General features: G+C 40.3%; 1 protein-coding gene across 6 annotated transcripts in view; it reads left to right on the forward strand.

Annotated features, from left to right (window-relative positions):
• The window catches only part of LOC117546426 (protein unc-13 homolog B-like), a 102,368-nt gene that overhangs the window by 44,882 nt on the left and 43,498 nt on the right, over positions 1–13,988 (forward strand). For all 6 annotated transcript variants that reach the window (XR_004569007.1, XM_034216654.1, XM_034216655.1 and 3 more), the window contains exons 15-19: positions 7,796–7,864; positions 8,361–8,450; positions 9,002–9,142; positions 9,967–10,238; positions 10,673–10,758. Coding sequence is in view for 5 of the 6 variants with exons in the window: in XM_034216654.1 (XP_034072545.1) it covers positions 7,796–7,864; positions 8,361–8,450; positions 9,002–9,142; positions 9,967–10,238; positions 10,673–10,758 (658 nt within the window). In the remaining variant the exon portion in view is untranslated. The remainder of the gene's footprint in view (positions 1–7,795; positions 7,865–8,360; positions 8,451–9,001; positions 9,143–9,966; positions 10,239–10,672; positions 10,759–13,988) is intronic.

Genomic DNA, 13,988 nt, shown 5'->3' on the forward strand with positions numbered 1-13,988 from the left:
AGGAACAGTTCCTCCAGGAACAGAGCAGCACATGACGTTTCCTCCCAGGATAATTCAATATTGTCTGCCTTTGGCAACTTCTTAAAGGCACCCTTTATTAGCTTGTGGTGGTTCTGCACCTACTCCACAAGAACAACTTTGCTTTGGTGCTGAAACCAATATGTTTATATTGGGAATTATTAAGACACTCTATTGATATATATGTTCTACTATGTAATTATTAACTGTTTATGTTGTATTTATTTTATTCTTTTTCATTATATTATCCCAATAATGGATGAATAAAGTCTATTTAATCTAATTTAGAATGTATTGTATTTCGCTCAGGCCACTTAACTGAATTGTGAGGTGAGGCCTTTGGGCTTGTCATATAAATTATTCCCAGTAAAAAGAAAATACATATATTACACATCCCATTAATTGAAACATATGTCAAATGTTGTATGAGCACATCAATTTTGTCCAGCAGCAGGGGATATTCAGATAAACACTGCAGTAGACCTGAAGGGTGTAGTCTGCCCATGTTGGGAGGGGAACAAGGAGAAAGGAGCCAATTACAAGGAAGGGCAATGTGACAATGTGTTCTTTTTTGAAGGTCAAAACTGAACTATCATTGTCATATTTTAGGTCCGTGTTTGTGTGTGGGGGGGCGGCTAGTAGAATTTAAGACATTTTGTCGGGCTCTCACTTTTTCAGAGGTCTGTTTGAAAGTTAAAGAGGCCCTGATACTATGCATTTTTGGGTTTTCCCTTTCCTGTAGTTTATTAATGGGTTTGTGTTCAAATCCATGTGTTCCTTCCCGAGCAACACACTCTCACTCCATAATCGTCCAGGAGCGACGTTTGGTCAGTGTCCGTGGCGTGCAGTTGTGACGCTCCTAGGCTCCTTCAGCTTCATAAAGGGACGCAAATAGCTTTCAACTGATTGCAATGTATTCCCATCTGCGGCGGGATTTGACGCTCATGGAAGCACGGCATTCGTTTGTGTCGGCTGTCCTTAAAGGCAATGTGAGCGTCCATTCCCATTGGATAACGGAGAATTGTATACCCGGAAGTAAGTATTCCCCTACTGTCGATTGATTTTACAGTGATATCTGCACTACTCATCGCCTAAAAAACACCAGATTATCCTTGTTAATTACACAACATTGGTTGGTTTAAATTGTGTGCAATGCTTTTGTAATTTTCCCCTTCGATTCGGAGAAACAAATATTTTTTCGGAGTAAAGGATGGCAGAAGACACTACACTACCCAGAATCCCCAGCTATCGTTTGGACTACAACATGTGCTCTGTTTGACAAACCCCGTTTTTTTTTCACCATTCATTCCAATGGCTGGCGTCTATGTCAGTGATCTTTAAATTTCTCCCTGCAGAAAAAAAAAACATGGCCGAACTTTGTTTTATTCTCGGTGTAAAATGCCTATTTTAAAGTTAGTTTGGCCATTAAAATGCGTTTTGATGTCATTTGATGTGAGAAATATGAGTTGTTATTTCAGATTATGTGTGCAGTGGATGTACATGATCTTTAGTTTGCTAGTTATTACGAAGATTACTTCAGGAAATTGTGTCCATAGAACGTTTTCATCGTTACCAAGGTGGTTGCTAGGGACGCTGCTATCGATATTATTTCTGTTATGTTGTGTAACTGTTTAATGGTGTTATCTTTATTGCTACCCCCTTCCCCGTCAATGTATAGTGTTGGTCCACAGCTCAAACGTATTAGTTTAACAAAATCCGCATCTAAAGATACGTTATTTCCCCTGTGCAATTCCAGTCTCACATCTCACAGCACATCGTCATTAACAAATACCGGAAATAGACCGAAAACATTTTTTTTTAAAAAGTACTTTATTCCGAGTGTGCTTGCTTTTCTCTTTGGAAGTCATCACATAACGGCATTGTAATACACGGTTCGGCTGAATTAAATATTACATATCTGCCGTAGTTCTGTATTTATAGAGCCCTGATGAGAAGACTTCTAGACAAACATGAGGAACTGAAAACGTGACGTGGATCATAAATATATCAGCCATTAAACAACATCTTACATTTCTTTTCACACAATACGTCTCCTTGCAGTATCAACACTAATTCGGCTGACTTTTATATTTGATCCAATTGGTAGATAGGCTGTATTTACACCATAAAGGTGCACAGCTGATATAAAGGGACACCTAGTGGTTAAAGCATGTTATTGAATTTCATTATTTTTATTATTAGATATTAATAGGATCCCTATAAAGTATATTCATTACTCGTTATTCTCTACTAATAGTTCATTAAAGACTGTATATAATGACTATTTTGCACATCCCTTTCAAGATTTCAAGATTTTCTAAGGTTTATTGACATATCATATAGGGCTACACAACTATGGTGTAGTTCTGCATTGAATGAAAAACTTGGGTCGCAGGTTCCTCAATAGTGCATTACAAGACATCTATCAATATGTGTGCATACCTCCAGCAATGTTAACTTTGTTGAAGCCCTTATTTTAATTGATATTATACATAATGTACTATACTCTTATAAGATGTATGTAGATATTTAATCTCCGGCCTTGTCAGGTATTGAACAATCAATACATAAAGAACACAGAATTGTTAAATATAAAACACAGAATTTGTGTGATTATACTAAATGATTTACAAATAAACACCACTGCATATGTACAACTGTTACACATGCTGATGTAACGCAAATGTTCCAACTTGGGATCAATAAAGTATATCTTATCTTAAGCTGATCGATGGCTACTGCCATATTTGCAAAATGTGCCTCTGAACCTTGACAAGTGCATGTTTCAGGCTTATCAATTAATGTAATGTAATGTTATCAATTAACAATAGGGGTCACAAACATAAGACCAGCTGTTAAATAAAGCTCTTCTGACCTTAGCTGGCATGTATATATATTAATGCTGCCCATTATGGGCACAAGCAATTTTCACCCATTTATTAATTATATGTTTTAAATTTGAGTGTTTTCTATCCCCTAAACCTCCAGGGATGTACACAGTTCAATACTGGCAACTTCTTATTATGGGAAATACGAAAACGTCTTTTAAAACTACAACTCCCAGTAGAGACGTGCCATAGATAGAGAACATGTTGCGAAACACAATAGCCAGCATGTGTAGTTCTGGGGACGGGGTGGGGGAGGGGGGGATGCGGTGGACCCGTTCAAATCCAGTTTTGGACAGTCTGCCGTGGTCCCATCCCATTTCAAGTGCTGTTCGAGGCTTGGTGTAACCCTCGGAGCACACTCTCCAATCCCAGAGCTTGAGGACTATCACGGGGTTTGTCAAACAGAGCACATGGTGTAGTCCAAACGATAGCTGGGGATTCTGGGTAGTGTAGTGTCTTCTGCCATCCTTTACTCCGAAAAAATATTTGTTTCTCCGAATCGAAGGGGAAAAATACAAAAGCATTGCACACAATTTAAACCAATCAATGTTGTGTAATTAACAAGGATAATCTGGTGTTTTTTAGGCGATGAGTAGTGCAGATATCACTGTAAAATCAATCGACAGTAAGGGGAATACTTACTTCCGGGTGTACAATTCTCCGTTATCCAATGAGAATGGACGCTCACATTGCCTTTAAGGGCAGCCGACACAAACGAATGCCGTGCTTCCATGAGCGTCAAATCCCGCCGCAGATGGGAATACATTGCAATCAGTTGAAAGCTATTTGCGTCCCTTTATGAAGCTGAAGGAGCCTAGGAGCGTCACAACTGGACGCCACGGACACTGGACACGATTATGGAGTGAGAGTGTGTTGTCCCGAGTCCCTCCATTGGACTCCATTGTTAACTCACGCTTATATTGGCTAGAGCTCCAACACATTGTACGTGATCGACTAAGGGGCGGGACAACTTTTATGGGGTTGACCGATCAGGGGAGACTGGACTCTGGTTTCAGACGCAGGGTGAAAGACCAAAGGCAAAATACCTTTTTGACCAATAAAGCATGGAAACATGTCACAGTAGAGGCACAAAATACATACAAATATGAACCTGAAAATGAGCATAATATGTCCTCTTGTTGATTTTATATTTTAGGGTAATGTTTATGGTTTAGGGATATGACTGGTGATACACATTTTTCTTGCATATCCTAAAAAAGGCAGCATTTGTTTGTTGGCATTGTTTTTTTTAAAGGGTTTGATGAAAATAAAAAACATTTCCCATTCTTATCCTTTTAGAGATACATGTTGGCATAAAGTTGTGAAAGTTAATTCCTTTTTCGATCCAAAACCAAACTCATCTCCTTGCGTCCCTTAATTCCCATGAGTCAGAAAGATAAAACTGTCTCTGCCTTCTGTAAAATAATTCCCAACTTGTTCCTGCCACCATGGGACAAATAGAGAGACACAAACAAAACAACAATTTAAAGAGTCTTTCAAGAGTTGATCAAAACTTGGCAATTTACTGACTGCTCTTTACCAATACTAGTGTGTTTACGCCAGGTAATTTTGGCCATTGTTTGGACTTTCATCCAAAGATAATAACATAGGGAAACCCTTTCCAATAATCTAAAAATGCACACAAATGATGCTTTGTAAAAAGGAAAGAAGATGGTGTAAGTGATTTTCAAACAAATTGTTACATAATCAAATTCACCATTGTTGGATCATCCAATGCTATTACTTTACCTATTAGATACATGTGAAACTATTGGGTTACTTTTGCCAATTTCCAGTGAGGCTGATATTCCTGCTTCTCCTACCACTTCCCTCTCGTTTCCTCTATCAGACAAAAACTAATTTTATCTCCTTAGTTTGTCAGCCATGTCGTGATTTCCCATCGCCAGAATACTCTCTTTCTCTCTCAATTCGTGTTTGCTTTCTTGGCATGACATGGAAATACATTTGTGTTGCCAAAGCATATGAAGGAAAGTAGTGGATACATTACAAAATAAGCAATGGGGATACCACTTCCTGGCCGCATCTCAGGCGGAAGAGCTGGTTGGCTGTTAATCAAAGTGTGGATGGATCCCCGGCTCCTTCTGTCCATGTGTCTGCATGTATTTAGGCAAGAGACTGAAGACAAATGGCTCCCTCTGGGCAGGCCCTTCATATGGTGGCCGACAACTGCAAATGCGCCGAAGCGGCCCAAAACATTTCAAATAGGAGAAATGCGCTGCAGCTTCAGGAACAATTTAAATATAAAACACAAACATGTGCAAAAACACATGCAGAGGAAGAAACATCATGCGGTCACATTGACCAAGCTGATAACACGTACAGTTGGCTTGTAACAATCCCCAACCATCATCTAGCCTTCGGGTCCCAGCTGTGTGCATAATTGTTTTCGTGTATCTGTTTGTTTTGAGCTTCTTGCAGCCTTTTTTATTTGGAGCGTTTTTTTATTAGGAGTGTTTTTTATTTGCAGCGTTTAGTTTATGCAGCGCTGTGAGTAAATGCCGTGCATGTTTCGCCAAGTTGGTGATGTTTTCTAAATCTGTCTGTGTTGTGAAGTTTATTCATTTATTCATTCTTTTGGCACATGTATATTATTTTTATATTTGCATCGTTTTTAAAGCTGCAGTGCCTTTTTCCTAATGGAAGTGTTTTATGCCGTTGTAGTACATTTGCCGCTATACCCTCCATGTGAGTGAGCAAGTCTCCTTAACAAATGCATCTGTTATATGAATGTAACATTAGAGAAAAATGACGGTGTTTCTTATCAAACAATCTTTTTGTGTCTAAAAAGCGTGTCATTAACACCCCGGTATTCCTCCGGAGGGTGGCTGGCATCCCCCTTAATGATAAGGAGGGAAGTTCAGTCATCTAGGAGGGGCTCAGAGTAAAGCAGCTGCTCCTTTGAGTAGAAAGGAACCTGTTGAGGTGGTTTGGGCGCTTGGTAAGGGGGACACCTGGCCGCCTCCATAGGGAGGTGTTCCAGGCACGTCCAGCTGGTAGGAGACCGGGGTCAGACCCAGAACCAGGTGGAGGGATTATATCTTTATGCTGGCCTGTGAGCACCTTGGGAATCCCCCCAATCAGAGCTAATTAATGTGGCCAGAGAAAGGGAAGATTGGCACCCTCTACTGGAACTGCTTCCTCCGTGATTCTTGATAAGCAGTTAGATGAGTTGATGGATGGATAACTCACCCCGTGTTACCTTGAATATCTGGAAAAAACCTTGTTTCCCTTGCATGCCTCGACAATAAACAGAGAATCCTAAAACTGAGAAAAGTCTTAACGAAGTGAATGGGGAACAGTCTCATTTGTCCAGTTGCAGTCTTAGTATTTACCAAACACATGCAGCTACTTCTGCATAAAATGTCTCATGATGGTGTCAGGAGCGCTGACCATCTACTATTGACATAGTTCTGATTTAGATTCTAAACAAATCAGAACTATGTCAATAGTAAGGTTAGTGACAATGCATGTGTTTTGTAAGTAGTGAACTTCTGTAGAACTGGACAGATGAGGCTTGGTTGAGATACTTTCTAAATGGATGTTTTGAACATACAGTACTTTCAAAGTTGTTAAATTAAATCCAAATATAACTAGAATTCATCAAGACTTCTCACTGTTTTTCAAATCTTGTGGAGGCAAGCAAGAAAAGCAGAGTTTCTTAAAGACTTCAAGGTAACACGGGCTAAGTGATTTATATAAAAATAGTCATTGTGTGGGTGAAGTATTCCTATAAGATCTGTGTTGAGTTAAACAGTTATTTGTCATCTTGCTGTCTCTTCTTGTCGCAGCATGTACTAAAGCAGACTGCCAGTCGTGCAGTGTTTCTCTGTTCCCCCTGGGGAAAAAAGCTTTTCATTATCAGCAAGGGTCACACAGCCAGGATCTCTAATGGTTTTATATTTTGTGCAGAAGAGTGATGGCTCCTCTTTATATGTATATATATATATACATATATATATATATGTCTCGGACAAATCATTTATTTTCCTCTGCATCATTTCAGCCCTTGTGTAATTTTCCAAAGTGCTAGACTACTTCCAGAGACAGACACTAATGGCGCATTTCCACTACAGCGCGGTTTAAGCGTGCCGTGCCCGGCCGTTTTTGGTTGCGTTTCCACTAGGCGTAGTTCCGGCTAGCGGGTACTTTTTCCCAGTTTTCTGGCTCTCCAAAGTCGAGGTTCTTTCCGGGCCAACAACCGGGCTGAGTATACTAGTACACTAGTGAGAGACTCGCTGGCAACTACAACAAAATGAACATATTTTACCGTGATTTAACTGTAATACACGTTTCTAAATGATGCCGAAGTAACAACATACTGATACCGGTTAGTAAAAACCATGAATTAATGCTTTGACAAGTCTGCAGACAGACGGCAGGCGAAAAACATTTTAAAATGCGTGTTTTTTTAATGAAGATCTGCTAAGCTAACACAGTATATGCTCCGACCGTCCACACTCACAACAACGGCCTATACAGACATAAACCAGCGACTGTATTCGCCATGACACAGACAGTCTGTGGTTTGTACTTGTTTAACTTTTGTCCAGTAACAGATATGAGGAGCTGTGAGCTCTGAGTGCTAACAGCTAACGGCTGATGTTGGTTTTGTGTGTTTCGCATTGAAGATGACGTCACGGCTCCGCCTACACTGCGTTACTATAGTTACTACCCCAGTTCCTAAACTGTAATGGAAACGCAGCATAAAGTGAGCCAGGCCTACCAAGGCCTAACTATACCGTACTAAGCCGTGCGAGGCCCTGCAGTGGAAATGTATCATAAGACACATTCAAACACACATAGAGGCTGCAAATTGTCTGTTTTGTTGCTGTCTGAACAAAAATGCCTTTCTTTTCTCTTTCTGACAGAGAGATCGTTTTGTGAAGCTCCTGGATCAGCTGCACAACTCCCTGCGTATCGACCTCTCCATGTACAGAGTGAGTCCCCGCTATCAGCTGCTTTTATTCTGTCCTTCACCACTCACAGATCTTTAGACTCAGTCCATCACACTGACATTGGCCCCATTCATTCACACTAAAGGTTGGTATGTATGAATATGAATGAAAACAAGTCGGATAAACAGCCTCAAAATGTCTTGAACTAATATTTGACTACCTCCTGCTGTCATGTGGCTTCATTATTTCCTCCAATATGCTCTTGATGTCAAAAATACTTTCTTCTTAGCTGCTCAGATGTTGTTTATTTTTCTATCTCATGGGTTCACTGCACATCTTTCATATTTTTTTGTCAGAATTATGTAACACTTGCTTGTTGTCTTCTTTATGCTGGTAATGCGTTGAACATTAGAGAGACAAACAAGGGACATGATTGCAAAAAAAGATATCGGTTAAAGAGAAAAATATGCTAAAATGCTTTAGCAAAAAACTGATGAAAAACTAAACAAATATGTATGTGTGTGTGTTTCTTTCATAGAACAACTTCCCAGCCAGCAGCAAGCCTCGCCTGCATGACCTCAAGTCAACAGTGGATCTCCTCACCAGCATCACCTTCTTCAGGATGAAGGTAGAAACAAATGATCATTTCAATAATAATCAAAATCATGATACCTTGACTTCAGAATACATGTTATTTGTTGGATGCTGCTTTTGGTTTCTGTCCTTATTTACCTGAAATCAGGACTTTTACTTGTCATGGAGTATTGTAAAGTAGCCTACTAATACTATGGTTTATTCTGAGCCCATAGTATTAGTACTTTTACTTAAGTAAAGGATCTTCTTCCAAAACGGGTACAGTGTAGACCATGGGAAGTCTCCACTGAGCTGCCTCTACAAAATGTCCAACATTTTCAATTTTGCTCAACGGCAACACTTCCATAGGAATAGATAGAAACACAAAAGCAAACACACTTACACACACTCACACACAGACACACTTTTGCACACATATTCCTGCATGACAGAGAAAAGATTGTGAAACTGTGTGTGTGCTTGTTTTCTATTCCTTTTCTATGTTTATATCCTAGATTACCTGACCAAAGGGATTTGATCATATTTATATATTTAACTACTCCTAAATGTCTGTGTTCCTCCACTTTATTTCTGTCTTGTCCGTAGGTCTTGGAGCTGCCGAGTCCTCCGAGGGCCGCCAACGTTGTCCGGGACTGTGTGAAGGCCTGCCTGAACTCCACCTACGAGTACATTTTCAACAACTGTCAGGAGCTCTTCAACCGCCAGTTCCAGCCCGCCGTCCCACCTGTGAGTTTCTTAGCATCTTTTTGAAACTCTACAGTAGATACTTGAAATGAGCCTTCCCAAATCTGGTTGACCAACATTGATATCAGTAAAATATATACATATATACACATGGACATGTTTGCTAATAAGAAATGTCCACTGGTTCTTGACAAACTTCAACAAACAAACAACAGCACATTGTTTGGCCCTTCATTTGCATGTGTTTTGGAACATTTGTGTTTTCATCTTGATATGCCACACCTGTGAGGTGGATGGATTATCCATATAAGGAGAAGTGCTCACTAACAAAGATTTACACAATTTCTGAACAATGTTTGAGAGAAATAGAACTTTTGAGTACATAGAAAAAGTCTTAGACCTTTGATTTCAGTTCATGAAATATTTTTATATTTTTCTTCAGTGTAGAAACACACCATGGTCTTAACCCTTATTGATGCACTAATTAAATAAGTCTCCATTAGTAGAGTCTCTTTAACAGTGCCTGGGAAGATTGATGTGTCTAAAGTCATCAAACCAGCCTGTGCTTAGTATAAATTAACAATACTTTAAGCTTTATGGAGTGTGTAAAGTTTCGTCACACAAACATGGAGCTAGACCATTTGAAACAAATCAATATGGATATAGCATATTATTGTATTCATTCATTCGTTGTGAATTACTCACTGAAGATCATTTATTGGAATAAATTAAGCGTTACAACTTTTTTTTGTTCTGTGCCATTCATTTCAAAGCAACATTTATTCTCTGTGCATGTGCAGGATATTCATAAGTGTACCATTCTTAAACACACAAAATGTCGTCTTCTGCCTTTTTCCCTCTTGCAGCCTAAGCCTGAGAAGGAAAAGAAGATGAAGAAGAAAAAGAAGAAGGAAAAGGTGGAAGGTGAGGAGGGGGAAAACAATGAAGAGGGAGAGGATGAAGAGGAGGAGGAGGAAGAAGAAGAGGAGGAAGAGGAGGAGGAGGAGAAGAAAGAGGAGAACCAGCAGGAGGAGCAGGGTCCGAGCATTCAGAATCTGGAATTTTGGCCAAAACTCATCACGCTCATCGTCTCCATCATCGAGGAGGACAAGAACTCCTACACAACCATCATCAACCAGTGAGGACCAGTCGGAGTTTTATTTTATTTGTATTACCGTGTGTAGTTCTCCGAAAAGTGTGTCAACTTCCATCATTTTATAGAATGTGTGCTGCAGCACCTCTTTTCACCCTCTGTCTGAAACCAGAGCCCAGTCTGCTCTGATTGGTTAGCTGGCCGGCTCTGTTGTGATTGGTCAACCACTTAGAGATGTCCCGCCCCTTAGCCTTTCACGTTCAATTGGTTGGAGCGCTAGACAGTGGAAGCATAGTGATTTCACTAAGTCACTGAAGTAAACAAAGGAGTTCAATGGAGGCGTTTCAGGCAGGGTGTGTGTGTCTTCTGCTTGAATGCATGTGTGTGTACATATCCAACTTGCCTGCGGATGCTGTCACCAGCAGATTAGCCAATATTCTCACTGTTTGCCTGAACTCTGACCTCTGCCTCCCCTTCAGGTTTCCTCAGGAACTGGACGTGGGTAAAGTCAGCGCTGAGGTCATCTGGAGGCTGTTCTCTCAGGACATGAAATATGCCCTGGAGGGTAAGAGTATGCGTGTCCATATGCAGTGTGTGTATCTGTGTGTGTAAGAGAGAGAAGGAGTACCAGCTTGCCGCCTTTGCTCTCCCTCAACATTCACACTTCATTGTTTCTTCATTATCAACTCTCCTTCTTCTCTTTCCATCATCTCTTTCAGTTTTGTACAAAAATGACTACCACCGCCGGAATAATGGTGAGATTATAGTGAAGTATAACTCAGCTGATGACAAGATATAGTCACAACATTGTCTGAGAACCAAACATAATAATGGAATAAAACAAAAAAATTCAATTGATCAAACCTCTTTGGCAATGGGTGTCCATAGAATATAGACTTGGGTTGCGGTCGATTTTTCAATTGTGCTTACGAAGGTTCCTAACGGAGTGAAGTACCTCAGTGTCAGCCATGATAAGAGCTGTTCGAATCCTCTCGATCAGGGGTTTTCAAAGTGTGGGAAGGTGAGCCTCCCCTCAGAGAACATAAGAACAGCCGCGCCCCCCCTCCCAATTATCCCCACACTTTGCCTCCTTATTACACTCACCCCTACTTTAGTGGGAACAATGAGTCTGCGTCTTTGATGCGCACAGGCGGATGATGCGGGGATGCAATGTCGACAGGAATAAACGCAGATCATCCTCTGGCTGCAGCCTTGACCGCTACTTGCTTTGATCAAAGTAAGTATTATTACAATTAAAATAAAGGGCGGTGCCGGCCGTCAGCTAACCAAGCCGGCCGTTCTGTGATTCTCCAGAACACACAGATGGCTAGTCCGCCCCTGCCAGGACCGGACCATGAAAATCCTAGCTTCAAATAATCGTGGTCATACTTCTTCCGTTTTCTGCCAGACGCTGTCTCCTCTTTCACTTTAGGTAACTTCACTAAAAATTGATCCATGTTGCCGCTCGCATAAAGTTAGCTGAAGTTAACTTGCTAGAGCTTTGAAACCTCCTTTAGTTTAGGATACACTGGACATTCCTTTACGAAAGGAAAGGAGAAAATGCTGTCCCACAATACCTTGCGGCCGCAACACTTATCGTGACAAAACATTCAGCTGTGTTCACGGAAACAGTCGATCGTGACCGAGAAATGTGTTTCATGTAAGTTACGGTGTCATTAAGCATTTTACAACTTATACCGTAACTTGCCAAAGTGCTTTCTTTTGAACGTTTAACACTATAATAATCAAAAGGAGAAATATGAACGTTACTTTTTCACTGTCGAATGATCAAATAAAGTCAAGCTGTGTGGGGTTTCTTAAACTGTTTAAAACATGATTGAATGGTGATATACACAGTGATAGATGTGTAGGCCTGACAAGTTATGCTTGCCTTGCATTAGTTTTGGGATTCATGTGGATAATTATGTTCCACTTTACTTTTTTATTTCAATTCTGACCTTGGTAATGAAGAATAGATTTTTCACTGTCATCCAGGTTCATAAAGCCTGCATAAAACAACACCATAATAGCGCACGGTGTAAAGAACACAGCGGCAGACACACATTACTAATATCCGCTGGCGCATCAATATAACATCGGGGGAATTCTCCTATCATCTTTCCTTAACCCTATGGCGTTTTTTCCTTGAATAGTGATTAAGAAAAGAAACATTTTTTGAAAATTCGACCGCAACCTTGTATTTCATTAGAAATGTTCAGAATACTATAGAAAATATGTATCGTATACTGCATTGAATGTTGACAAAAAGTGTCATTTTCTTAGACTCCTGCCATATTTTGATCCTAAAGTAAATACAGTTTCTATCTCTGTGATGTATTGCCTCTCTAGCTTTTTACATTATACTGTAAGAGTGACTTTCAATTTAAATGCAGGAACAGCGTTAACAAGCTATCAGATAGTGTTATTTAAAATGTGCTCAGCCACTCAATATTCTGTCTTCTGACTGTGACTCGTAGTAACTGTAGAGACTATATTTACAACTGTAACGTTGTGCCTGGGGAAATGAGTATTGTAGCTCAGTCAGCACCCGTTCCAAAGTCATTTACCTAGATGTTCTCCGAGTTCAAATTCACACATTTCATCACTGACAAATCCCATTTCTAGGCTATTTTCCCCTGTCTAGTATACTTCCCTTGTATTGGGTTCTAACTTTTATTATTTTTTACCATCTCTTGCCTTTGCCTTTGCTTTATCATACCTGCTGTTCTCTCTGAACTCTCATTTTGTGTTACCATCTAAGCTCCCACCACATTTCGCATCCGCAAAGTTGATTTCAGCGCTGGTAAGAGTGTATATTTCTGTGTAAAAGTGATTCATGTGTATTAATAATTAGTTATCTAGCAGAGATTCTCAACTTGTAAGAAAAGAAGGAAGGAAAGAAAAACTCCCTTCCCTTTTAGCTTTGCACACCTATCAGCACATTTTATGTATAGCAAAGTGCTGAAAGTTGATTATTCTTTATTATTATATGGTTGGGAATCTCTGATCTATAGAGAATGTTTTTGTTCATGAGAAATGAAATGTTACCTTTGCTACTTTTCACACTCTTTTCAATTATTTGGAAACTGCAAGAATAGTTTAAAGGTCCCATGTCCTGGCCATTTCTACTGATCATAATTCCATTGTTGAGGTCTACTAGAATACATTTATATTGTGCAATGTTCCAAACTCACATTGGTTTCTCATACAGCATCTCTGTATAGTATATGTATTCACTCTCTGTCCTACACGGCTTGTTGGAGCTCCTGCCCCCCCCCCCCCTCCCTATGAGCCCGAAACCAGCCCGAACACACACCTGCAGCCTGGCTGGGAGTTTGTGTGGTGTGTGTAGTTGTGTGAACGGCTCTGTTAACGGCTCTGCGGACGTAACGTAACGGCTCCGCGGATTGGTCCATGGGGTCGTCGTTACGTCACTTGGTTCCCGAAAGAAAAAAAATGAAAAAGAGAAATGTCCAACGAGGCGTTCTGGGGCAGCATAGACAGGTCTTTTCTGTGTTAGAGTTTTACTCGCTACAGGGTGTACTTTGAGGGTTTGTGACTCTGCAGACCGTTTACATGCAGAAAAACCTTCATAACACAAGGGGACGGGTAATAACCGGAAAAGCATGACATGGGACCTTTAACATAACTACATTAGTGCACTGTGGCACTGACTCTAACACTTCTCATGTGTTGTTAGTCTGTAATGCAGGAGTTGTACCATAATTGGAACCCAAAGTAACATCACCATGGAGACTGGACACCTCGCTCTCCTTCCTTCATATTTGTTGTTCT

The sequence above is a fragment of the Gymnodraco acuticeps genome, unplaced genomic scaffold (genome assembly GCF_902827175.1).
Source record: "Gymnodraco acuticeps unplaced genomic scaffold, fGymAcu1.1, whole genome shotgun sequence".
NCBI classification, from domain to species: domain Eukaryota; kingdom Metazoa; phylum Chordata; class Actinopteri; order Perciformes; family Bathydraconidae; genus Gymnodraco; species Gymnodraco acuticeps.